Source organism: Tyto alba, unplaced genomic scaffold, assembly GCF_018691265.1.
Source record: "Tyto alba isolate M040663 unplaced genomic scaffold, T.alba_DEE_v4.0 Super-Scaffold_2, whole genome shotgun sequence".
Classification (NCBI taxonomy): domain Eukaryota; kingdom Metazoa; phylum Chordata; class Aves; order Strigiformes; family Tytonidae; genus Tyto; species Tyto alba.
The window spans coordinates 86,178,171-86,205,161 of NW_024881282.1; the positions used below are offsets into that span (position 1 = coordinate 86,178,171).

General features: G+C 43.8%; 1 protein-coding gene across 1 annotated transcript in view; it reads left to right on the forward strand.

Annotated features, from left to right (window-relative positions):
* The window catches only part of SFMBT2 (Scm like with four mbt domains 2), a 124,842-nt gene that overhangs the window by 12,933 nt on the left and 84,918 nt on the right, over positions 1–26,991 (forward strand). Inside the window, exons 2-4 of the mRNA XM_042793019.1 lie at positions 1,024–1,193; positions 9,704–9,798; positions 13,198–13,438. Of these exons, the coding sequence (XP_042648953.1) occupies positions 1,088–1,193; positions 9,704–9,798; positions 13,198–13,438 (442 nt within the window). The 5' untranslated portion in view covers positions 1,024–1,087. The remainder of the gene's footprint in view (positions 1–1,023; positions 1,194–9,703; positions 9,799–13,197; positions 13,439–26,991) is intronic.

Below are 26,991 nucleotides of genomic sequence, written 5' to 3' on the forward strand. Positions count from 1 at the left end.
CCTCTGTGCCCATAACCCAAGCTCTTGGTTTCTCTTTCTCAGTCCCCCTTAGACACCTCATAATTCATCACCATCTCAGAGAGTTTTACTGAAAAGCTCACTTCGGAGTTCTTTTTGATCTACTTTTAAAGGTGTATCTCTGGGTATTGCTTGTCTGGTGGCTTACTGTAGCTAGAAATACAGTTCTCATTTAGTTTGGTGTCTGATTCAAGATCTAGTCAGTGTGTATTCCCTTTCTCATATAATTTTTCATCCATGTGTGTTTTTATTACACTTTGTATTTACTATGGTCATTCCCTCTAGAATAATGTCCTCTGCCAATATAACCCAGTCTACACCTGAGTTAATATTTGCTACCCTGCATTGCACTAACTGGTGCAGTTACCTTAGGTCTACCTTCATATGAAAAACAGTTGCAGCCAACACTATTTCATGAAGGCATCTGCCTTTTGCATGCTGAACTTTATTTTCTAGAGTTATTCCAGTCTCTCTCAAGCATTCTTCTGCAGTGTTTACTCTGTTTTGTTATCACAGATATCCCTCTTCAGAAGTTTGAATATTTATAGAGTGAGATACAGCTCACACAGTGTCAGCCATCAAAAAGTTGGATGCTGAGAACCGGACTTCTTGGAGGATGGTGGAGTTGTCCATTCTTGGGTGCCATTTTTTGGCATGGGTTGTACCACCTGATGGGCTGGTCCTTCCCTCACTGTTGTTACAGGGACCTGGGCTGAAATTTGAGATGTGAATCCTTTGTGTTGAATACTGTGGATGTAATTTATTACCCCATTATCTTGTATGTTGTTATTGCTGATTTGATGTTATTGCCACTAAGGGGTGATGTCCTTCATTGTGACTCCTCATCCAACTCTATCTTCACCTTGGAGGAGAGAGAAGGGTCAGAAGGTGACAATCAGCATGGGATAACTTGAAAACCATTAGGAAAGGCTGAGGGAATGGGTTGGTGTAGGTAGAACAAATCACTCATTGCTTTTTCTTGTTTGTTTGTTTGTTTTCTTTTAGCTTGTCCTCTAGGTACTTCCTGCTGCAGGATGCATTAGGAAGGCAAGGCCTCTTCCTCTGAACCATGGAGACAAGGGCGTCTTTCATCGCCACCATGCAGGAGACCCAGCATCTCTCCCCAGAGAAGGGTCAGAGCCCGGCCAATGGCAACATGGAGCATTTTGATTCAGGTGAGGTCTTCTTTACCCCTGTGGGTTGTCTTCACTGGTACAGTCCTCCAGCTGATCACGGGTAGGGGTGGGAACAGCCATGTTGCAAAGGGAGCATTGGGAATGGTTGTACAGCTTGAAGGCCTTTTGGGGTTTTATGGATTAGACCGTGTCCCATGGTTGATGGGTTGGGAAATTGGAGCTTTTCTTCTTCTGTATCTCTTCTACAATATGTAGCAGCTATTCAAAATTTAAGCAAAAAACAATGGAGAACCATTCCCAAGGCATCATATTCTGTTCTTTCTGTTTCCTCACCCTTTTTATTTGTTGGAGTTTTGTGGCTAAAGAGAGGAAATGAACATTCAGAAATTACAGCATATCTCCCTTGTTCTCCCTTGTTTTCGCCCTGTCGTGATTTGAGCTCAGAGGGCAACTGAGCACCACAGAGCTTCTCACTCATCCCTTCCCTCCCAGCGCTGAGAAGGGAAAAATAAGCCAGGCTTGGGATTTGAGATAGGACCAGGAGGGACAAATCACCCATTATGGTCACGGTCAAAAGGCAGACTTGTTAGGGGAAGGGAAAAAAAGAACATAGTTTTATTACAGACACTAACAACAACACTTGACAGAGTAGGACAGTGAAAAGCACTGCCACATCTTGAGAACATCTTCCCCCCACCCCTCCCTTCTTCCTGGGCTCAGCTCTTCTCCCAATATCTCTACCTTCTCCCCCAGCAGCACAGGGGCAGAGAATGGGGGGGTGCAGTCAGTGTTGCCACTTCTTCCATCTTCAGTGGGGAGAGCTTCTGGAACTTCTCCCTGTTCCGTCATGGTCCCCCTCTCACAGGAGACAGTCCTCCACAAACCCTCTCTGACATGCATCCCTCTCACAGGCCGCAGTGTTTCCCTCACTGCTCTGATGTGGGACACCAACTTTCTCCAACTGGAGTCCCTCCCACGGCTGCAGCCCTTCCTAAGCTGCTCTGGCGTGGGACACCCCCACATGCTGCAATCCTCCCAATGCTGAGATACAACAATGGGGGCTGCTTCTTCCCACAGGATCCTGGCCTCCTTCAGGCACGATCACCTTGGTCATCCATGAGAGGCTCCTCCCAGGCCATAAATCAGTGTCTGCTCCACCGTAGATCTTCATGGGTGGCGGGGGGGGCCACCCTGCCATCTCACCACAGGATACAGGGGGGTCTCTGCTCCGGCACACCTCCCCCCTCCTTTCTTCCTCCGTTCCTCCACTGACCTTGGTGATCACGCAGCTGACGCAACTCCTCCTCACAAGTCCGACTGCTTGTCACCACGTCCCTTCCTAAATACATTATTGCAGAGGCGCAGCTGATTGTCTTGGCCTTGGTGCAGAGGTAGAGCTGACTTGGAGCTGGAGGAGCTTCGAGAAGCTTCTCACAGGGGGCCACCCCTGTAGCCCCCTCCCCTGCTACCAAAAAAAAACCCCCACCACTCACTCAAGCCCAGGATACACCTTTGTTTCCTCCAGAATTTTTTTGAGTGCATCAGGTGAGAGGGTGTTGCGGTTTGAGCCTGGTCAGCAGCCAACCACCCTGCAGCTGATCGCCCACCCTTCCCCCCCAGCACCTGGGAAGCGGGGAGGGAATTGGAGGGGTAAAGGGAGACTCGCAGGTTGAGATAGGAACAGTTTAATAATGATAATAAAATGAGAACAATGACAGTAATAGAAAATATAAATGGGCAATGCACAACGTAATTGCTCACCACCCGCTGACCAATACCCAGCCTGTTCCCAGCTAGCGATCCCGAAATACCAAGATTCCACAGTCGCAATCCCGGAAGCAAGAGAGCTCCTTCCCGACCACCCCTCCTCTCTATAGTGAGCATGATGTTCCATGATATGGAATATTTCATTGGCCAGTTTGGGTTTGGTGCTGTGGCCGTGCTCCCTCCCTGTGCCCTTGCGCACGGGCAGGACATGGGGAGTCGGAGAGTCCTTGAAGTCTCGGTAGCAGCTGAAAACATCAGTGTGCTGTCAGCATTCTTCTCGTACCAAACCCAAAGCTAAATCCAAAACACAGCACTCTTCTAGTTCCTGAAAAGGAATATTAACTCTATTTCAGCCCAAACCAGGACAGAGGGTTTCACAAACATTAGATCAGCCAGCAGAGAGCTGGTCGCATGTTGTCCTTGTGCTCATGGGTATGACTGGATGCTCTGTGATGGGCACCTGAGGGTGAGGATTCACTGTGCTAAATTTGGGCATCGTCATGCCGAGTACAGAAAAGTAAGTGCTAACTTTTTGTGGTTTCTTCTGGAATTAGGTGCTTTAACTTCCCAAATGTAGCCTTAACAGGAGGAGACTGTATCTTATGGTGAAGTTGCACATTATGGCTAGACCCAATCTACTTTCTTTCTGATGCCAAATTGGGTGACTCCTCTTTATATCATCTCTTCTCTTGCCCTGCCTCAGCTGCCCATCACACCCTGAGCTGACTTACTAACCCAACAGAAAGATAATAGTAAAAAAAAAAAGTCAGTACTTTTCTGCCAGCTTTGTGAGTTGAATTGGCTGGAGAAATGAGGAGGGCCAGAGGACATGCTAGTGGGAATGGAACCTCTCCCATTGACACTGAATTGTTAATTTGGCTCAGCTATAACTTCTAACTTCATCCTGTGTTTGCATAGGAAAGCTTAACTGATGAACTTGTGGAGAACAACACTGAGCTATTGATCAGTTAATCTGTATAAAAGGGTTTGGTTTTGCATTGAGGTGCTGATGCTCATATGCTTGAATGCTTTTCCATAACCCACTTGCATTTCTGTAAGAGCTGTTCTTGACAAAAGGATCCTAAGATGTTAATGCCAGATGGGCTTGCAGATGCGCCCCCTGAAGGGATGCCTTAAGTTTACTTCCATGGAAATAGGTGCCCTCACCAGTGGTGAATTACTGATTCAGTGCTCCTCAAATGCAACGGTAGCAGTGTTGAGGTGTCTGCTTTAGAACTCTGCACGCTTTGCCTTCAGTGTCTTGCATCTTTTGTCTCCAGTGGTGTGGTTTATACTTTATCAGACAGCACTGCGCTGAAGTTCTTTGCAAAGCTATGTCTTTGGTCTGCTTTTCACTTTTCTTCCCCAAGCACCTCAGAAATTTGGGCACCCAGCCTTTAGTTTCTTCAGTTTTTGTAGCGACTCAGTGATTTTCCTATTTCCCTGGACCACCTCCCATTGGAAAGCTGTGACTGATCTTTGAATCTTTGCCACGTTTACTAATGAACTGTGGAAGGGGGGAAGACTCACAGCAATGTGAGACCATGCCAATTTAACAATGAGCTGTGGTCGTTGAGGTGACTTTGTAAGCTTCTTAGGGTGAGGATGGTCTGTCTTGCACAGCCCCTTGTGCAATGCAACCATCATCTGCAACTTCTATCATGAAAATAATAAACAAGGGTAGGACATTTGGCCTGCAGGCTGCCAGTGACCACCTGGTCAGCTCTTAGCAAGCAACTGCATTATGCTTATGCAACTGAGATGGAAATGCAGGTGGGCTTTCAAGAGGTCAGCAGCAGTAGGGAAAAATGAGAGGGATGTCCTATAAAAAATGCAAACTGGCTGTGTTGCACAGAAAACATGTTTGAAACATGGGGTAGTCCAATTGGTCTTGCCACGATGCTTCTGGATTCAACTGGGCTCTGAAGTTCTGCATGTTAGGTGGGACGCAGAGAGATGAAAACTTTCCTGTGCTGTAGGATTGTTAGCCCAGCCAAAGTTGTGTTTTTTTTTTTTTTTTTGTTTTTTTTTTTTTTTTTTTTTTCCAATAGTATATGCAGTGGTTTTAGTTGTTTCAGATGACTTAAGGGAAATTCGATGTGTTTATGGAAGAATGGTGCAGCATACTAACTGCTTAGAAACCATGTTTGTCTCATGGAAACCCCTGAACCAGAAACAGTTGGATGATAGGAACTTACCTGATAGAGGATCATAGGTGGTTGCCTTCATCTAATGGATGTCTCTAGGCATCCAGGAGGAGGCAAAGAATACAGACAAAGTGCACTGTCTCTGTGTGAAGGGGAGGATGTGTAGGTATGGAAGGGTTGTGGTGAGAAACATGGATTCAGCCCACCTAAAGAAAGCAGGATACACTTATGTCATCTTAGGTAAGAACATAAATATTACCCTGGATTCTCCCACAGACACAAAAGAGAAAGATTCTTCCTTCTATAGTGTGATTCATACAGATGTCTACAGAGGGTCCTCTAGAGCTAAACGTCTGTATCTGGAGCTGAAGTGTCTTAAAACACCGTACAAAATCTAGTCGTCTGATGCTGCCTGTATTACCAATGAAGAGAGAGATACAGCTCCAGAAGGCAAGTCATCCCATTTTAACACAGCTGCCAGGTTGCATTTGGGTTGAGTTGCCGTCTGGAGCTGCCTGTTTCTCCCCGGAGGATGAGGAAGATAACCCTGACTGGAGCAGAGAGGAACATCTCAATACTTGTTGCTCACGTGATGTAGACCCCTCTCTTGAGGTGGGATTCATGTCCTTTTAATCCAGACATTTCCAGAGTGGACACCTGCAGCCTGATCTAGTCACCATTGGATCCATTTATATTCACGGGAGAGAGGTAGGAGCCTCTAGGATGATACTCAGGTGGCCAACCGTAGACAGTAGTTTTGGAATGAGAACTGGCATGTGGTGCCTAAATTTCTTTGGGGATATGGATCTTTGTGACTCTCCTGGTGCCATGCCAGAGGTTTGTGGTTGATCCTGTTCTGCTCTCTGCCTTGCTTGATGTGTTAACTACTAAAGCATTTCGGTTCTCTGTTCACTCAAAAGGTCATGAGTGTATCCACATGCTATAATAAGTTGACTAAGCAATTTGCCACAAATACAGTCTTTTTCAGTGAAGCCTGTGTTTCTTGGAGCCACAAGTTTTGGGTTCTTTATCACCTTTATTTCCCATAGCCAAACATCCCAGGAGGCTGTTAACAGCTGGAACAGTTTCATTTTTATAGTGTCAATGCATGAGCACTTTAAAGCTATTGAGAGGCTCACAGATAATGACTTGTTGATTTTATTTGCCATCCTGGGCTTGTTTATACAGCACCGTATTGTAGGCTAGCCAGGCTTGACTCTTTCATTAAGAAAGAGCACTGGGCCTAAGTACCAATAATTGGAAAGGGAGCTGATATGTAAAATAGGCCTGATGCCAAATCTATCATCTTGCAGGGCACTCTGTGAAATGTTGGCACCTGGGGTTTTTCAGCTCTCCATCAGAGCCAGGACTTTGTTCTTGGAGTGCATGACTTGAGAAGTGACAAACAGATCGGCTTTGTTATAACCTCTTCTCAAGTGGGCACAATCTTAATTTCCATACATTAAGATACTTTGCATTTCTCTGTCTGCTTTTCAGTTGGGAGATCTCCAGGCAATGGAGAGAGGTTGGGAAGAGGTGTCCTCTGCTCCTCAGCAGTAGTGCTGTTCTGGTGTATTAGGAAATTTGTGCACAGTCCCATTACATGCATGGAGGAGTTGGGTCCCTTGGGTTGGTCTCATCCCTGGACTACACTGCCTCTGCTCTGGATGCCCCCCTGCCAGATTTCTAGAAGGGAACAAAGTCCATTAAAAAAACATTTTGGAAACGTACAGTCCCTTCAAAATCCTTTGTGATAAAACAAAGCGAAATAAAACACTGATGCTGTGATAAATGAGTACTCTGACATTATTTTTACAGACCTTGTAAAAGTAATTTCCTGATAAAGTCTGCAGATAAAACACAGTAGAGGAGTCAGACTTGTGATGTGTCAGAGAGAAATGAGCTGACAGGGAGGGAAGGCTACAGCTCTCATGCTGCCTCCCCCCAGGGTCTTGAAGCCTCTCTATCTGGGTTTAGAAAGGGGAAATATGGGTGATATTTTTTTAAACAGGTGCTGTCGTGAGTTTTTCTGGACTGCATGTGAATGAACCTGCCGGTGGGGCTGTGGGAACAGTGGGGCCAGTGAGTCTCTCTGTGTTGGCACGTGGCAGAGTAGGTCACGGGTAATAAGATTATGAAGTGAAGGAATACTTGTTGCATCTATAACTAGCATCTGTAATGCTAACATAATTAACGTGCTGTTGCCAAATTCTGGAGAAGATTTTGTCATCATGGAGACATTGCTCCCTCCAAGGGCTGGAGGTTACCTACTGAACTGCCTAAAAATCTTTGCTTCCACTGCTCTATGGAATGATTAATTCCCATAAGACTACTGAGGAAGGCTGGAGAAAAGGAGATACTTGCCTGGACTCACCCAGCAGGTTAGAGCAAAAAGCAAGAATAAAAAAGTGAGACTATACAGAAAGCATTATGGGCTGAGGGAAATGCCTCATGCTCTGAAATGGAATTATCTGAGCAGAAGAGAAGAGAGCCCAAAGTTGACCTGGATATGTTCTGTCCATGTCAGATGTCTTGAGGTAAAGATGACCTTGGGGTTGTTGAGCAGCCCATCCTAACACCACAGTCGTAGATGGATGCAGAAGCAGGGAGCAACCAGGCAGAGGACATACGCTTTTAGCTTTTTGTGTCAGATGCTTCTGACTTTCAGTGGGACAGGGATCGGTTGTACTCAGGGTAAAAAGTTGCTTAAGCATTGGAGTAATTTTAAGCCTGGGATGGACAACCATATCTGCTCATCTATTTGTGGACCGACATACTTTATTTTAGAGGCTCAGCCTCTGAAATCTCTGGACCTGACTCTTCTCTAAAACATTAACTCCACGGGGTTGCAGACATTAAGGGTGAAAAATTTCTCTGATCATCTAAGTTGCCTGCCTGCATGATATAGATAAGGGAAACTCTTAGCAATTTTTCCACCAAGTTCCTACCTTGCGGTTAAGCTGTAGTTTATCTTTTGGTCAGGAATGAACAAACCCCTCATTTTGGGTCAAATATCTCAAGTAGAGCTAGCTTCTATGCCTGGAGGTTTTTGAAATGATTGCAAGAAACAAAACAAAGCCCATCCTTTATTCTATGTTGAATTTGTCTATTTTCAGGTTGTAATCATGGGGTTGGGTTATTGTCTTGCTGAGTTGAAAAGTCATCTGGTAGCCACTTTATCACAGGAGTAAATGTTGATTTACATCTCCATATTTAAACAGGTTATTTGAGTTTAAGACCGGGAACCAGACCTTAGATTTGATGCAGCAGTGTGCAAAGTGTTTAACAGCATTGACAGCTCAGTGCTTCTCTTTGAACTCCCAGACAGATCTTCCACCAGCTCTGCCTCAAAAACCTTCTGATGCACTTTTTTTACCCTTGACTGTGTATGTCTGGCTCCATAGGCAGCAAATAAAACCCGTGTCTTCTCCATTAAATAATGAGAGATTCCCATTGCACAACATAATTTTCTGGTCCTGAAAACTGGAGACCTGTAGCAATAATTGCAATAAATTAACCCTGCTATTTTCTTCATAAAACTATCTGGGGAGGTTTCTTAATTCAGTTTGTCATGAGTCACTTTAATTACATCATGACCACACTGATGAATGTTTGGGCAGGTAAGGGTCTAGCAGAGTTTGCCTGATAAATGCTTATTGCAAAGAGCTCATTGCTAGACTGTAAATATTTTTGCTCAGGGGATGAAACTGTGTTTGCAAGACTGTTTGGGAACAAAATGAAAACAATCAGATTTGGCTGATTTTCTGTAAGTGAAGATTTATTTTTAACTATTGCTGTGTGTGTTTTAGTGATGGTTTGAGGCCTCAGTTCTGCTCTACTCAGCGTGGTTATAAAACAAAAATAAGGAGTAGTCAAGTCCTTCACTGTGGGGAAGGATCATGTGCGGTGGTGGTGTGGATAGAGGAGACATGATGCGAATCTGAAATGGGGCAAGTACAAGTACAGGGAGCAAGAAGGCAATAGTGGTCTGGTGAGAGGTGCTGGGGGATTTGAGGTAAAGCAGATGTAGTCATGGGGGAAGAGGGAGGAATGGGGGCCTTGGCTGGGATTTCTGGGTGGAGGGATGCTGAGGAAGGAGAGAAAGGGTGGCAGGGTTGAGAATGGGGCTCCCCAGCCTCAACGGTTGGGATGTTTGTTCTACCTACTGCTCAGCCAACAGAAGCAACTTCTAATATTATCACTAGGACACTGCTGTAATTAACAGTGCTGGGGGTGAGCCAGTGTTGGGGCACGAGCAAGGCCATTGCACCCTTGTGAGAATGGACAGGCAGCCACCTTCCTTGCAGCAAGGGAATCATCAAATACAAAACAAAAGAGCACAAGTGCCTGTTGCAGTATGATGGGCTTGTTTCCCACTGCCATGAAAGCAGAGTCATTTCTGGTCTCAAAGTGTTGGCTGCTGAAGTCCCAAAGTCTGCTGAAAGTATAGTAAGAGTTGGTCAGAAAAGATAAGCGCAGAACATTAAAACAAGCTTTCTGTTTTCCTTTGTGTTGATGTTTATACTGGTTGCTATTCTCACCCTGAACTCCTTGACAAAACTTTTGCCTTCTTTGGCTGTGTTTTAGGCTGCTTTTCTTTCTTTTTTTTTTTTTCTTTTCTTTGCTTTCGAACAGATGAAGGTTCCAGCATTGAGGATGCAGACTTCAACTGGGACGAGTTCCTGGAGGAAACTGGAGCCAGTGCTGCTCCCCACACCTCCTTCAAACACGTACGTGCTTCATCGGAGCCTCACAGGCATTACACACGTTCCTTCTGGTTTTCGGGGTGCCCTTGGAGAAGTGAAGTGGGGTCTGATCATTTTGGGGAGAATTTGTCCCTCTGTGTATGAGGCAACCTGCATAGGAATGGTCCCCTATTTGGTGTTAGGTGAACCCGGTGTGTTTGCATCATCTGCAGTCATAGCTCAGAGCACTGTCTATGCTATGCTTTGGGTTCAAATTTTCCATCTTTAAGGGCTTGTTTTGCTCTTGTTTTGCTCTCCTTTTGCTTATAATGAACTCAGTTTTTTTCTCTTCATCTGTTTTTTCTGCTCTATTCATTGCTGTCCATCCCAACCTGTAGACATTCATCTCACAAGGATGACTTACTTCTCCAAAGTTGTCCTCTTAATACATGACTGTCAGGGTCACTCAGCACTAGAGCCCAGCATGGCCCATAGGAAACTCTGTCTCCTGCCTGGACATGTGGTCTTAGGAGCATGAGAACCCAGTGCCTCAAGTACTTGGGTAGATGATGCTTTTCCTGAGTGAACGTGGCTCATAAAGACAGCTGTAGTAGTGACAGCATGGTCTGTGTCTCTGGTCCATGTTAGTTCAAGTAGCATTCAAAGCGTCTGAAGTCTTGTCTGATGAAGATCAGAGCATGCTTTGAAAAAAAAGGACTTTGTCTCCAAGCAGAGCCTGTCACAGTCAAGGATATTGTTGTTCGGGACCAGCTTCTCCATCTACCACCGGTTGTTTAACCTATTCTATTCAGTTCCATGTGTGTGGTGTCACATGAGGACATGGCACAGAAATGAAGTTTATGTGCGAGTTCTTCATCACAGTCAAGGGTGTGCATATGTGGCCGTGTTGGTAGGTCTTTCACGGACATCTTGTCATTCAACCAAAAGACGGTGCCGTCAGAGACGTTGGGGCCTAGTAGGAAGGTGTGGTGATGCCTTCATCTGTGTCAAGCCACGACAAGTCATGGTGGTTCTCTGTCCTCTGCCGCAAGCCCCATGAGAGCAGTGCTGCTCATCCTCCTACCTGACCCATCAGATGCAGATAGCAGCCTGTTCTGCTACAGCTGCTCATCAGTTCCAGTGATGACTCTACCAGTTTCGCTTGGCTGGTCTGCGTGATCTGGACGATGTGGACGTCTTTGGCAGGAAGAGAAGGGTTTTAGCTGTGATGCTCTGGGTTGTTTTACACTGAGTCTGTTTGCTGGCAGAGTTGTCCTTTGGGAACAATATAGTTGTGCCACATTGAAAAAGCTTCCTGAGGAACCTGTTGCTACTTTAAGAGAAGTCTTTATTTGGATGACTAATAACATGCCATTAAACCACCTTTGTCTCCAGGCGATTTCTCGGACTGTTTTGAAGGGGTAAGGAGCTGCAGTGATGAAAACCCTCTCTTCCATCTACATCTGAAAAAATAATACAATCCTCTGTTCCTTATTTTGCTTCCATTTTAACAACAGTGGAGTATTGCAGGATGAAGGACCATAATTCTTTATACAGGAGAATTACAGGGCAATGCTTATTGTAGAATTCATCCTTGATCCAGCAGCTGCCTGGAGAGAGCATCTTGTCCCAAATACCAGATCCAGGTGAAAGTTTTGTGCTTCATAAAGCCCTTAAGGATGTCTTCAGGTGCGTGGAGATGCCCAGTGCATTCTGCTGATCATGCTGATTGTGGTGTCTCACAGCACCTCAATCCTGGGGCTGTCAATGTGAGACCAGTTAGTGTTGGGAATAGTCCTTAGTGACTGTGCTTCACAACGCAAAACTTGATCCTCAGAAATCCTTGGGTTGGCCAGGAACCTGAAAGCCGTCAGAGTATATTATATTATCTGTCTGTTTGATGCCACTCTTCATGTGATTTCCAGTCACAAGTCCCTTGTCTCCAGAATACCACTTCAGTCTTTACTTATGGTGAGTGCAAAGAGAAAAACTACAAGTGAACATGTATCCTGAATTTTTTGTGAGGGCCCTTAGCATCACAGGGGCTAAGATCCTGTCTTATGACTAAGTACAATAGTAGTGTAACAGACCTTTTTCAATCTTAAATGATCGCCAAAGGTACCTTCCAACCTCAACTATTCTGTGACTCCAGGCATTGATGCTGATGGAAGTACCCACACAAGTAAATACACATGGATTGTTGTTAACCTGCAAATAATAAATGGCTTTGGCTGGGCAGCACTCGTGTCATAAGATGGAGTGGGATGAGTGAGGGAGTACTGCTGATATGCCAGAGGAGTGTTTTCTCTGCGACTTGGCATCCCCAAGTCTGTGAAGTCCTCAGGTGGCCAAATAGACCATATTAAATTTATCTCTGTGAGTAAAAGAGGCATTTTAACCTGTCATGTAAATGAGACATTAATCAGAGTCAGGCTTAAACCAGGCTTTATAATCTCTCTGGTTTCAGTAGGAGATAAGGTACTAAGAAACTTCTAAGAACCTGCCCTTAAGCATCTCAGAGGGAATAACAGGCTATGTTTTGGATGGTCATCTGAAGACAAGTCTGGCACCTGAACCAGTGGACTGGCATCCACCTCTTCTTTATCAACAGCAGCTAGAGACATCCCACGGGCCCTTGGAAGATACTGTATGATGTGCCCGCAGCAGGCCCGAGTGTTTAACAGCAGTCCCTGCCGTGTCCTAGAAGAGATGCACTGGCATCTCCAGTGACCTAAAGCAAGTTACATGTAACCTGTCACTGGTGAGATAAATGGAAGTGACATCTCCATTGGATGGCAAGAAAGTGACTCAAACCATTTGCTTCTTTCAGCAGTGGATCATCTTACCTTACTTACCAGGGTGATGGGAGAGTCAGTCAGTTGAGGCTTGAGCTGCTGGGTATGGTTTTAGTGGAAATGCTCTCCTTGGTTTTCCTGGTGCAGCATTCAGCCTTTGATGCTTGTCAAGCCTCAAAAGATGCTTTAGTGTTGTTACATGACTAACTGTAGTTGTGCTTAACTCCTAGAGGTGCTTAGTACCTGCCTTTCTACCTTGCACGTGTCCCGTGATTTGTCTGATGGAGCTGTGCTGTGGGAAATTCAACTTCATGCAACTTCACTTACACTACCTCTTCTCAGGCGTTAGTGAGATTTATGATGCTGAGATGGGTGCCAGTCCTCTCTCAGGTGTAATGCAGCTGAGGTTACTGCTGCTGGAGGGCCTCTTCAGATCATGCAGGACCTCGCCTGATGGGGTGTATGCCAGTGAAGTAGGAATGGTCCTGCCCAGACAGACTGTGAAAGAGGTGGTTGGATTAAGGAGCACAATCAACTCGTGTCCTGTCCCAGAGCTACTCTTCAAGGGAAGCATTCTCTTGCTTAGCTGGGGAGGGGGGTCTCCCTGCAAAGAAGAAAAGGTAACACCATGCCTTTCTCATTTTGTAAGGTGGAAATCAGCCTTCAAAGCAGTTTCCAACCAGGGATGAAATTAGAAGTGGCCAACAAGAGCAATCCAGACACGTATTGGGTGGCTACGATCATTACAACATGTGGACAGCTCTTATTGCTGCGTTACTGTGGTTATGGAGATGACCGCAGGGCGGATTTCTGGTGTGACGTGATGACAGCAGATCTTCACCCGGTTGGCTGGTGTACACAGAATAACAAGGTCCTGATGCCTCCAGATGGTGAGTCCTGTGTGTTTTGTTAGGGTCATGCTCTAATATTGGGCACTGGAATGGGTACTCCCGATCCTCAGCTGGTGTTGGGTGATGCAGTCAGGGTCAGGTATCCATGGGTCAACGGGTGGTTCAGTTTGCCAGTCAGCCTCTAGCAAAGGCGCTTTTGCCCTAGTTGGTAACAACAGAAGGCGCTTCTATAGGAAGCTGTCTTAATGAGGAAATGTACTGCTAAATTGTAAAGCTGTGATTTTCAGTTGAAGGTGAAAATTGTCTTGCTCTCATAGAAAGGAAGGATGAAATTCAAGTGAGAACAAACTAAAATAAGCAAGATCAGTTTGTGCGTAACCAAAATCAGAACTTGGCTGTACACTCAAGTGTTTTACCCTGAAAGTTTTAAACCTTCCATTGCCAGATTCTTGCAGCTTTTAATTCCAATGGTAGATATACATGATTAGAGAGAGCAAAATTTGGTCACCATAGGTTAGGGCATGTCCTGATTATCAGCTCCTAAGTGCACAAAGGCTGAATGCAAGAGCTGTGGCTTACTGAGTGACCCATGTTGAACAGTTTGTTAATAATACAACTTGATCCCTTAGTGCGTAAGAAAAATAGGGCTTTTTCGCTATGTGCATCAATGGAACCGCTGTGTATCCTTACTACTATGTAGCTCCAAGCAGAGGCATACTTGTCACTGTTACTTATATGTATTCCTACCATATATCCCATTTATTCTGGATCAAGGGAAGAAGGAATGAATATTTAGACTTCCCCTTGTGCATGCATATAAGAAAAGTCTCATTTAAGGATTCTGCTCCTGAAGTTATTCTTTTACCTTCTGTTACATGTGACCACTGAAAAAAGTGTATGTGCCAGCTGTGTGCCATGTGTGATTTCTCCTGGTGTAGGTGTTTCTTGACTTGCCACTGAAGTGAGCTGTAGGCACGGTCTTTGAATCAAAGCTGACATTCCTGCCTTGAGTATGCCAAACTCTGAACTAAACTTATCTTTTTGTTCTGGTCTGTGTATTTTGAATAAACAGGGGATTGATTGCTTAAAAAAACACCAAGAAGTCTTGAAGACAAATACGGCTGAGAAATCTGTTGGCTTAGCACTAGTAAATCAAGCTGATGTAGGAGGTGTTAGGTATTTTATTTTATTGGTCTCTTAAACTACCTTTTATGACATGGATTATAATCAGTGTTACCAGAAAGGTGTACAGTGCTGTAAACTAAATCTCAAAATACAAGGGTCAAGGGGTAAGAGATATTATCGACTTTTGTAATAGAAAACAACGATTGTCTTATAACCAGAGGCAACTGCTTTTCATGGAAATGTTGGAATCTGCTCTTTGGGTTGTGGCTACTTCATGTGAGTTGTCTTGCTTGAATGACTGCAAATGTGCAGTGCGTCATGCCTCCTTTCTCCTCTGGCTGGGTGATGTAACTGTGTGCCAGGGTCTTCAATTTGGGCAACTGCCCTGTTTTTTGGGGGGGTGTTTTGTTGGCTTTTTTTTTTTTTTTTTCCATTCTTAGTGAATAAACTCGATTAAATATATCTTAGTATTGTTTTCCGAAAGAATAAATTCATTGCATAGGTTGTAATTTCAAGAGATTTAAGCATTTAAGAGCTTGAGTTACATTATTTTGGAATGAGGCATCTAAAATTCCCAGGAGGATTTGAGCCTGCAAGACTTCTCTCACTTGGAAAAGAGAGAGGTCTTAAATGTGCTCATAAATTGCAGAGCTCCTCTGGGTGTTTGCCTGCAAGGTTCAGCCTGTGGTCAAAGGTGGATTTTCAAAAGGTCATAACTCCCATTGGGACATGACAGGGTAGAAGCTGAATTTTCAAGAGTGCCCCTTGTCTTCTGTAGGGAGAACGGAGCTCTGACGAGCTTTTAAAAGTAGCTTGTGAGTACTAGACTTACTGTACGCAGATGTCTGGAGTTTGTCCTGTGCTTAAGTGCTTTGCTGATCAGTGAATGTATCTTACCAAGCCAAACTTCATCGCAGTGCTGAGAATTCTAGCTGGTGAAGCCTGCAGGATCAGACTTCACATTGGTTATAGAGAAAGTGGTGTTCTCTATGAAGTCCGTGGAGGTTTTGCCTTTTTAGCATTGCACAGTATTTTGTTGTCAAACCTTTGGCAGAAACAAAAGCCCCCTTCAGACTGCATGGGCCCACTTTCTAAGGGCCTGATTGTGCACGTCTTGGTTACGGTGAGGGTATCTGTCAGCAGGACCATGCAAGCAGCATGGCCAGGGCCAGTTACGTGTCATTAGGATTTGATTTTAATCAGGGGCTGAAGGCTTTGCTTGAAAAGCAGATCTGCCAAGAAGGAATTGTTTAAGGAGTGAAATACCAGCACTGGGGACAGTGCTCTGTTTCTGCTTATGAATCTGATCGGACTGACCGGTGCTTGTCTTATAAATGTAACGCCAGACAAGAATGGTACAGGGTGATAGGACGAAGAATTTCATTAGATGGGAGAGAGATGTGAAAAACCGGGCTGGTTCAGTTTAGCAGATCAATAGAGCTTGATTTAATGTTCAGCGCACACAGAGCTTTTAAGGGGCAGCTGCCAAATAATTATTGTTTATGAACCCAATAGAAGGAAGTCATTTAATTTACAGACTGTTACATGACTATTTATTGGGTGACGTTAGTATTGCATCATGGTGCCTGTAAGTATAATGACAAGTCACATTATGTCCTCCCATGACATTATGGTGCAGTGCACTAGGATAGGACTGCTCAAACCAAATACTTGAGTTTGCAATGAAATGTATTGGCTTATGAAAGTATGGTGTGAGTGTGTGTGTGCCTGCAAGCTTCACCCTCCGCTCCCTCCCTTCCCTGCAGGAAATCAAAGGGGTAAAATTGTAGTTACTTCAAGCTTTGCCATTAATTATATTTTTCTCATTACAAATCGGTGTGTAATTTGAATTGCAAACTCAACTATCCTGGCAGAATAGATCTGTTTACCATTCAAAGCAAAATGAAAATTATTTAAATTAGTTAATATAGAACTCATTTGAATGAATTGGATGTTTATTCATGAACTAGCTGAGGCAAGTGTGAAGCTGTCCTTATGGTCTGTAGCTTTGGCACTGATCAGCTCTAAAGTCACGTCCTGGGACAGAGATTTCTATTTTATTGCATATTAACTGTGGTGTAGACCGGTGGGTAGCTACTGCCTGATGTAGCTGAGTGTGAAATTTTCATCCTTTCTGACAAGGCCTCTCAGCAATTGTAATTCATATGAGGAAGGACAACCTGCTTCAGAGTTCCTTGACAGTGGCAAGGCTGCAGTGGTACAGTAGGATTTGTTTTCTGCACTGTAGGGGTGGGATGTAACACAGGCTTTCTATAAGTTAGTTAAAATTTCCCCATTATATTAGCCTGCATGGAAATAGGGACAGCCTTTATCACCCCCTGTGTCATACCCAAGCGCTGTCCTCCTCCTCAGCACAGAGCTGATGCAGTTGTTTTTCAACACGCTCCATCCCTTGAGATGTTTTACCCATTGAGCATTAAAAATTAAAGTCTGACTAAACTTTCCCTTTCTAGCAATTCCTTTCACTCTGAGAGGAAAGGAGGTCTCTTGCCTCCTTTTAGCCTGTTATTTCCATGTGCTGTTTTCCTTTGTTGATGACAGTTGGGTTCATGAACACATTTACCATCGGGTAGAAGAGCAGTGTGGAGAACCTGACAAGCGTAGTAGCTAAATTATGCATTGTGAACCACGCGGAGAGCAGGAACGTCTTTTGATTGACACTTGGGTGTTTTTGTACAGATTGCAGATTTACAGCTGAGCCAACAGAGCCGTATCTCTCCTGGAACTATCTTAATGCATTCTGGGATGCGCTAAAGACACTGGATGACAAGATTATTGTGTACACTTGTAATTGCCACGGTGGTTCTGCTTTAATGTTATTGACAGATGGAAATTCAAATAGGGCATTTCTGTGTGCAGATCCACTCGGTGAGCTTGAGTCTGCTTGCCGTGTAAACCAGAAAACTGAGGAGACTGGAGATGTAAAGAAATACAGTGGGGAGAGAACCAGGTCTATATTTTGATTTTTACAATGAACTGATACAGATGGAAAAGCTCTGAACACCATTTATACCTGGATTTGGTGATTAAGATGATCAATTGTACTGCAATTATGTGTAGGAAAGCAGCCTTTACTTCTCTGTTACACCAAAATGAGGAGGATTAAAGATGAAAATCCTGATCCTGGGTGAAGTGAGTCCCTCTTGAATGGCACTGAACTTCATCAATTGAGATATATCCTTAAGAGTGGTAGATACAAAGAATTTTGTCTGCCCAGACTTTCTGTGAAGGTGAACATCATCATTTGGTCACTACTTGAAATGTTTTTTTTTCTGTTTCACTCAGGTCAGGTTAACTTTTATCCTAGATCCAGGCCAAAGGAGGGGAATTTCACTCAGATGTGAAGTGCTGGATCTGATTCTGGGCAGGATATGGATGAAAAGAGATAAAACATGCTACAGCAAACAGGGTTGCCTTCAAATGAAAACTTTTTTTTTATTTAATTTATTTTTAAATTACCACTATCTGAATCTGTCACAGAGCCAAGTTGTGCTGTTTGACATCACTGGTGTAAGGGAGGGGAGAAGTGGGTCCAGTTGGCCATGTCAAAGCTTACATCATGAGGACTGACCAGATTCTGCATAGTCAAAAGGTGGTTGGCTGTGTTGCACAGCTGATTTGCGGGCAAGATGTCAGACAGATGAATAGATAGATAGAAGAAATTTTGAGCCAGTTTTTCCATTTTGTTAGTGCTCATGTGAAATTATTGGTGGATGTAGTGGTTAGAAGAGATGCTGGGGCTGGACTACAGCAGAAAGTCGTGGGATTGAGAGCAAATGGGGCGCAGGGGTTGGGAATGGGAGCAGTAAGGGGAGATGGTGAGACAGGAGCAAAGAGAAGAGCAAACCCTGAGCAGTCACTTTCTTCTTGGGGTATGGATTTGGTGTCATTTCAGACTCCCTAGGTGCACAGGGGGCTTTTTTTGAGGGGCACAGCTGGGGATGGTGGTGGAGGTGTGGCCCATACACTTGCCTTTCAGCATCATTCTTGGAGGTCACTTCTGTTTGCAAAGCTTGTCCACAGGTTCTGCAGAGAGCGGCACAGAGATTATGTTTCTGAAAATAGATGAAGGCCTCCAAAGCTTTTCTGTCAGAAAATGTGATCATGGATGTTGTTTTGTTTTGTTTTTTTTTTTTTTTTTTTATCTGAAGCCAACTTTCCCGTGGTAATCTCATCCTAGAGGAAATAAACTATGCCTGCAGGTCAGTGATAATAGTGCAGGTAGAGGGATCAGATGGGCAGGGTGGACTTCTTTTATCTTTGTGAGGAGTTGGCTCACTTCCACTGACTTATCTGAGATGAGTTTGCTTTTCTACAGGTATAATTGAGAGCAGATCTGGCCCTGGTTTAGCTCTTTCACTGAAGGCTCACCTGAAATATTACTTCCTAAGAGCTTGAGGCTGGAGAAAATCAGTAGGCATTCACCGAGCTTATGCTGTTTTACATCAGCGAAGAACTGGGCCCTCAAGCCAAGTAAAATGAAACTCAGAAATCTTCTTTGGCAGGTTGTACTGTTAAAGACCGTGGATAGTTCTGAAGTAGCATATAGATTTTTTTATTTTGTATCTTTGACCAATCCTTATGCTCTTATTTAATCAAAACCAAGTTTAGACTAACCAAATGTAAATAAATTGCAAGATTTCTCTATTTTAAATACTGCAAATGACTCCTAGTACAGTGTTTTATGTGTGCTTTTCAAGTCGACTTTAGCAGACTATTAATTATGCAGGGATGACGTTAGCATAAATAACTAGTCAGCAAATAAATGTCAATTAAATATTCTATTAGCATAGTAGGCAGCTTTATGCATTGGCATAGAACATTTAGCAGATTATACTTAACGAGCATATAAAAAATAGCGCTTTTTTTTTTTTCTTTGCTCTCCTAATGATGGCAGAGGGGAGGAGAGGAGGGGAGGTAAACATAATGCCAGCTTTGGCTGAAGAGCTGGGGGTGTCTGGGCTGAAATTCGCCCAAGTAGGAGCGATGTCAGTTGACTCTGATGTCTCTTGGGGGCTTGCAGCAGCTGGAAATTGCTGGAGCATATCATGGCTCGGCACCTCCCCGCGGGCCCCACGCGGGAGCAGGCTCGCTCGCCAGAAGAACATATTTTCATTACAGTACCCACAGTAGTTTTTCCTTCCCTTCCTGGGCATGACTCAGATCGCTCAGTCTGGGATGCGAACATGCAAGCCCCTTCATCTTGCATCACCAGGATAATGTTGTCTTGATAAGGAAAATGGTCTTTTCGCTACTGTGTGAAACTGCAAATCTTTTGCGTGTGGTGTTGGCTTTAGTTACTTTTGAAAGACTTAATATTGCAAGTGAGGCCCTTTTGGGGTAAACTGTGTGGATCAGGCCCCCACGTGTCTTTTGGGAATGTAGGCAATTGTTGAGCTACTATGCAAATGTGGCACAGCCTGGCCGGTGGGACAGGCTTTGCAAAAAGTTTGAGTTGTAGACTTTATCAAGCGCAGAGTTTCTGAGCATCTCCAGGTCTGCTGGGCTTGAGGTCAACCTTTTCCATTTTTATTTTCCTTTTAATATAATTTTTCAGGTCTACCGGCATAGTTGTTGAGAACCTTGTAGGGATGAGATGCTGGGAGGTTTGTAAAGTGGATTTGGGAGTAAATGATTTATTCCTGTTGTAAAACTGACAAAGAAACACTGTGTGAGTGGGCAATGCGAGATGTGCCTTGCTCTGGCTTTAGCTGGGACAGCTGTGAGTGATGGAGGCTATAGAGGGGAAAAATCAATGCTTGGTTAAACATAGGTCCTTTTGTTTCAAGTTTTTTGGGAGTGAGCTGGAGGTGGTCCTTAGGGAACATGCCTACCATGAGGCTCCCAGCCTTGGCTCTGCAGTGACCCCATGATTTAGGTAAATGGCAATGGGGCACTGTCAGGCTCTTCTTAGAGGAAGATTTCCCTTGGGGTGAAACCCCGTCAGCTGAGTTCACTCTGTGCTTTTTCTATTGAGATTTTGATGGAACTGACTTAGAAAAACTGTTTTTCCCCTTCACAGAAAACACAAATGCAAATCTGCTGCTTTGTTCTCGTCAATATTTTCCTTTGGAAAAAATTGTTTTTCCCCTTAAAAACGTCAGAACACTAGTTTCTGGGATAAAATGCCCAAAATGTTGTCTTGAGTCACAGCAGTGCCATAGGGGATTCCTACATGGGTGCTGGTCCCTCCTTGCCCTTTTGCCTGGGTTAGACTTTCTCTCACGAGGGTGTGGTATCTCCTTGGGGAGCCATCCCGAGATGTCTTCTGCTCAAAGCCCCACGAAGTGCCTGGGGAACCCAGCCCTTGCTGAGGATCAGGCATTTGAAAGACCAAAGCCATGCAAGATGGATTAGGTTTTCAGTTAAAAAAAAAAAAAAAAAAAAAAAAAAAAAATCAAATCTTGCACATGAAGTATGCTCTGTTTATTAAAAGCAAGAAAAGAACACTCTTTAATCAAAACTTAATTTTCCACTAAGAAGCCGTTTCAGCAGAAACATATCCAACATGCCTAGTTTCCAGGGACAACGACATCTGCTTATACTCTGTTTATATTTATTTATTCTCACAAACAAATGGAGTAAGGGAAACAGGAACAGGCTTGACCAGACAGCCTGTGGTCCAGCAAGGCAGGGATGCACACAGTGACTGTGGCCACCAAAACTGCATGGGACCCTGCAATGCACCTGAAGTGCCTGCTCAGCATCTGTTTCGGGGTGCTTTTTTTTATTGCTCAGGATTATTTAGGGGAATTAGATGTGGCCCAGCCCCAGTTTAGGTGTCAGTGCAACTTCTTAGAGAGGTGGCGGTTTCACTGATGTAATTGTTCCTGCAAAGTCCTTATGCAAATCCTGGATTTTTGCACATTTATGGATGGAAAGTACTTTCATTTATATTTCTAAGTATAACCTATCCTCAGTCCTGTACTGGACTGACCTATATAGTCAGTAAAACTAGTAAAACAATATTACATAGTTTTACAGCTAACACTGAGGGTAATATAGCACTGTTTATGCTAGTGTGTTATTAACCCAACTTGGAGCATGGGTTTAATCTGTAGGTTGGCTGACAGCCAGGGAAGGGTTCAAGAAGGGGTTTCACCAGTGGAGTGAGGTTTGGTAACAAATGACTCAGACGTACCGATGCTGAAATGAATGCACTTTCTGACTGCTTTTCCCTTTCTTGGGTGGACTGTCCTGACTGCTATTTCCATGCATTGCTACTGGGGCATGGTACCTTCCTCTGTAAATGAATGATGTTGCCATTCCCATAGCAGGAACACTGTAAACCATCACCTTGTGTTTGCAGCACTGTAACAGTCAATTTTGGGTGGTACAGGGAAGGCTGAACTGTTTTAACAGCAACTACCCTGTTATGATTAAAGAAGCATCACTTTGTATACAAGCAACAGTGGAGCTGAGGATCAGTCTGATTGCAATGAAAACTGAAAGCCTAATCCTTTTATAAACAGTCTGGAGGGGGATGGAGGTGGGGGGAAAGAAAAGCAGTGATTTTCGTGGACTTTGACAAGTTATAAATATATCCTGAGTGAAACCAATAGTGCGGAGCTTTATGAAAGATTTAATGAATAAATATTTCATGCCCACATGGTGCTTCTTCAGTAACGTGTGCTGTCGGTAAAAAGCAATAAACAAAGAACCTCCTTCAGGGTTTGTTTGGGCTTTTAAATTAAACTAATTTAATCAACTTTTTCAGTCAAGCTTGATATTAGTTCATTTCTGTACACAGCACTGTACTTGGATCTGTTTGTTTTCTCCTGATACCTGTTCTCCTGTTTGGAAGATGCTTGAATATCAACAAATGATTCGTTTCATCCTGCCCCTGTGGTGTGCATCTGGGTTTTCAAGGCAGAGAGCCCAGTCTGACTTTCTCCTTATCCTACTGCTGGAGGAGTCAGCCATCCTCTACCATCACAGTTGTAGGTGTCATGGGACCCCAGCTGAGGTTTTCATTATCCAGCAGGGACATTACTTGAGCATATTGGTAATTTCTGAATGTAAGCAAGCAGGCATCTTTTGAGTTTTGGAAGCGTTCAGCACCCAGTTTGCTGCTGCTTGGAAGGACCAGAATTAGCCAAAAGTGGAGTCTCTGGAGTCTGAAGTGCTCTGGAGTCTGGCCCTGTCTGGGCAGCGTGGCTTGCACACTTCTGCACTGGTTTGTTGCACAGATTTGTGAAGGGAGATTGAAATGCTCCTCCAGCTCAGGCTGTTGGCAAAACTGGGGCTCGGGTGTGCTAGTGTCATTGCTTTGTGGTTTGCTGTCGCGACAAATGGCCAGGAGGAGATCAGGGTATGTATTAGCTCTCTGCTCCATGTCTTTGCAATACTTTAAATCCTCAGAGACCTGATCTTTCATTGGGAACAGCAGGACTGTAGCCAACTGATTCTTTCGCAGCTGAACCATGCAAGTGAAGAGCAAATAAGGACACAGTGGGGAGGTAAAAGCAAAGATGATCAGAGGGGTAGAGCTAACTTTGGGAAGGCATCTGTAGGCAGGGCTGATTAATGTGCTGAGAATCTGCTCAAAGTTGAGCACTGATGCACCTTGGCATGAGGTGATGGGATTGGACACAGGTGCATGGAATGGGGCATTTCTTGGCTTCTTTTCCCATAAAAAGAAGTAAAAGTGTTTTGTTTGTTTGTTTGTTTTTTTTTTTCTTTTTTCTTTTTTTTTTCCTCACAACCACTGATCTGCAACCACTAGTTTTTGTAGTGGGTAGCTTTAGGGACTGAAATTTGTGCCTCTTGCCTGGATGGAGTATGTCCCCATGAGGTTTCTGTCGTGTTATGGCTAGTGACAAAAAAGAGGGGTTGTCAGAATCCGAGGAAGCTTTGCTTGTCCAAACCCACATAGAGCTATATTTCATTAACATATTTAGTGTTATTAGGCAATGTGTTAGATAGTGTCTGTATAGATCAAAGTCCAAGACCTTTGCACAGCAAAAGGGTTCAACTTTGGCGAAGGCTGGTGGAGCAAAACCCCTTGCAGCAGTGCTGAGCTGCAATTGTTGACTGATCCAGCCCAAAGTGTTGGAAAAACCAATTTCTGCTGCGGCTCCCAACCTCCTGCAAGGAAATTCAGTTTCAGTGGGACTTAAACTCCATTCAGGATGCATGGAGAGTTTAAGATGAGCAGTTGAGGCTCCATGGCTTTGCCTTCTGCTGCTTGCAATCCTGGTCACAGTCTGCAGGATAGCACTGCACCGCTGCTGTGACTAAACCGTTGGCTTTGGACATGACATGTAGTACAAGTTGTGCTGGAGGAACAAAGATACAGGAATAAAAGTAATAGCAGTGTGAGGCAGAGACTGTGAATGAGAAGCTGTATTTCCAAGGAAATATTGCAGAAAGAGGCTGTGAGCAGACATTGGGCTTTTCTGTGAGTAGAGATTTCCTGAGATTTTTTGTTATTTAGCATCAGGTAAAATGGGGTGGATTTTCAGAAGGTACCTTTGAGACCATTTCAGGTAAGATCTGCCTTTGGTTGTTGCAAAAAACCTCTTCCATCTATTGCACAAAACAGCAAAATCGTCCTCCCAAGACACTTAAGTGTTAAGGGATGGAAAGACCTAAGTTACTTTAGAATTAAGGTCTTGATGAGGCTCCTAATAAAAAACTTGTTCGAGGGGACAATAAGTTCTAGAAGTACTGGCCCTGTTGCTCTGTGCTGAGCCACGATTTGACATCATCCAACTGTTTGGTGCAAACCATGTGAATACAGAACAAAACTCAGAACAGCTGAGAATCTGTTCACTGTTGAGCAGAAGACTTACAGCCTCATTTGTCGACTTAGTGAGTTGCCATTGAGGAGACTACAATGTCATTATTCAAACAAATACTCCTGAATTGTGTGCCTCACTTATGACTCTGGAAATCTCAACACTGAAAATCCTGAGTTATTCTTCCACACTCACACCACTTCCTGGGACATGTGCTCTGAAGCTGTGGAGCTAGAAAGCCCAGAAACCATAGAAAAATGGGAGGATTGACTCCGAAAGTGTAACAGTAGATGCAAACCACTCTTTTTTGACATGGTCAACTTCACTAAACCAACCGAATGTGTTTTTATAAAATGTTCTTTAAAAAATATTAATTTGAGAGATTCTAAGTAGCCATTCTTGGTAATTGCATATAATTTCCCTTCCCTAGTCTCCCATAATTTCCCTCAGAGGAGTTTTGGAATGGAACTGTCATCTCAATTGTAAGACTAGGCCTAGGCAGTTAATGTGGTGATATAATACATAAAATGGATAGACTTAAATAATTGCCTTTGGAGACATCTGTGGACACTTTAAAAAACCCTATCATTCATATTCTAAGTTAGGCACAGTTTTGGGTCTTTATATCAGAGAATGAAGTGACTTCCTGTGCATTGCTGTATGAACTGGGATGACTGAAGTGCATAAGGGGCTTGATCAAGAGCATGACAAAGTTGATGTACATGTTTCTTCAGAGGGCCTTTTTTGATCAGGTTGAAGATTAAATTATATCTATTAGAGCTGAGCAAATGTGAGAGGATTTTCTGTTGTCTTTTAGGCCAAGGGCAAGCCATCATGTCTAGTGTCATGTCTTCAGCAGCGTGTTCCTTCAGATGCACCTAGGGGCACCTCAGATTTTGCTCATGAGGAGCATGCATATAGCAAACTCGGGAAGCTACTAGTGGCAGGTGCAAGTGCCAGCATGATCCAGAGCCAGCTGTGACTTGCACTTGATTTTTCCCTCATTATGCATGGTAATGTGGGCTCCCAGTCATCAGGGAAGGGGCTTGCTTCCTGAAGCAGACCATATGCTCCTGGAGCCCGTGGAGGTAGCTGTTATGCAGTGCAGAGGTTTAAGTGATGCTCCTGTAAAGCATTTTCCTGATGGCAGTTAAAAATCAATTCCTCTAACCCAGATTCCAAAGTCTGGGTCAATTCTGGCCCCTTTGCGTGAGATCGGAAAGCTTTTGCTCTGAATTCCCAAATGTTTTGTTTCTACGACCGTGTGTGTACTCTCATTCCTGTTTGATTTTGGTCACAAAAGGAAGGAAAAAAGAAACCCAAAACAAAAAACAAAACAAAACCAAAAAAACCCAAGCAAATAAACTTAAGGATGTGCTGAAGCCTTTCCTGATTGATGGTTTATTTTGGGTTGTGAGGCAGAGCATCCACCTCCTGCATTTGTAGCAAAGCAAGCTGTTGCCCACACTATCACTGTTGGGAATGGATAAAGAAATGAGGGGAAAGTCAGCATTTTCAGGTCATGGTGTAAAAATGCATCTACTTCCTAAAGTGCTGGATTTAATCTAGAGATGTATCCAGTGAAAGTTTGGCCAAACTCAGGAAATCATCCTGCTGTATATTGGACAAGTTTTACTGAAGAGGCTCTGCCATGGTAAATATAGAGACTAAAGAGGGGGAAATCCTGTATTTTGCCTGTGCTAAGCAAGCCTGGGAAGGTCACTGAGGAGTCCCTGGCCACCTACACCCTGAGCATTTGACTGCTGAAGCTGCCTCTTTCTTAGGGACTTGCTTTGCTTTGAGCCATTCTGTGGTCTTTGAATTTGTCAGCCTGGACATCACCGGGTGGCTCTATTTGGAAGGCCTCTTTCATGTAGAACATCTGCAGAATTTATTTAGAAGCAAAGAATCAAAAAAACCTTGGAGGGATACATTGTGTGATGAAGGTAAGATTAAGAACTCACAAACCAGCTGAGTGAACCATGTCTCTACACTAAAGTTTGGGAGCCTTTGTTTTAGCAGTGAAGGCATTTGGGTTCATCAGAGCACCATCATCTCCAGTCAACCTGTCCCAGAATGATGGAGAAGCTGAAGTTTCAGAATTCAAAGGAGGTTTGGAGCACTGTATTAAAGCTACTGGTATTTCAAGTCTTGTAGCACGCTTCATCACATTTCAGGTGATGCCTTGCATAATGTTCCATGTAGATCTAAACTCTTCAAAATTTGGGGTATGTTTGTGATCCTGAGATGTATAGTTCAAGCCCTTTTCTAGTTTCAAATGAAGAAAACACATGTTTAGCAAGTGCAAAATGAGCCTTAATGGAATATTTCTTTGATGGTGTTGCAAAGATGATTATGAATTTACATTCATAATCATAGGATGTTAAGCACCTCATGGGGCCTGGCTGTGTTTAGGCTGTACCATTAATTTTGGGAAGGATGCATGATGAACATTCATCAGGCCCTCTAGGTTCTAGTTTGTGGTGATTATGTCACACAGCCGAGAGGCTCCGAGGTGATTAAATGGAATTTGATCATTAGAAGCTGGTAATACGTTTCTGATTAATTGCAGAATGCACTGCAAAGTGCAAAATGAGTTTGTTTGGGTTTTTTAAACATATGTTTCTGTTTCATGGGGTGTCAGAAGGTGAAGTCATGGTGAACGAGGCTTGTTGGCTATTTCCATGGTAATTTGGGAGTGGGCTG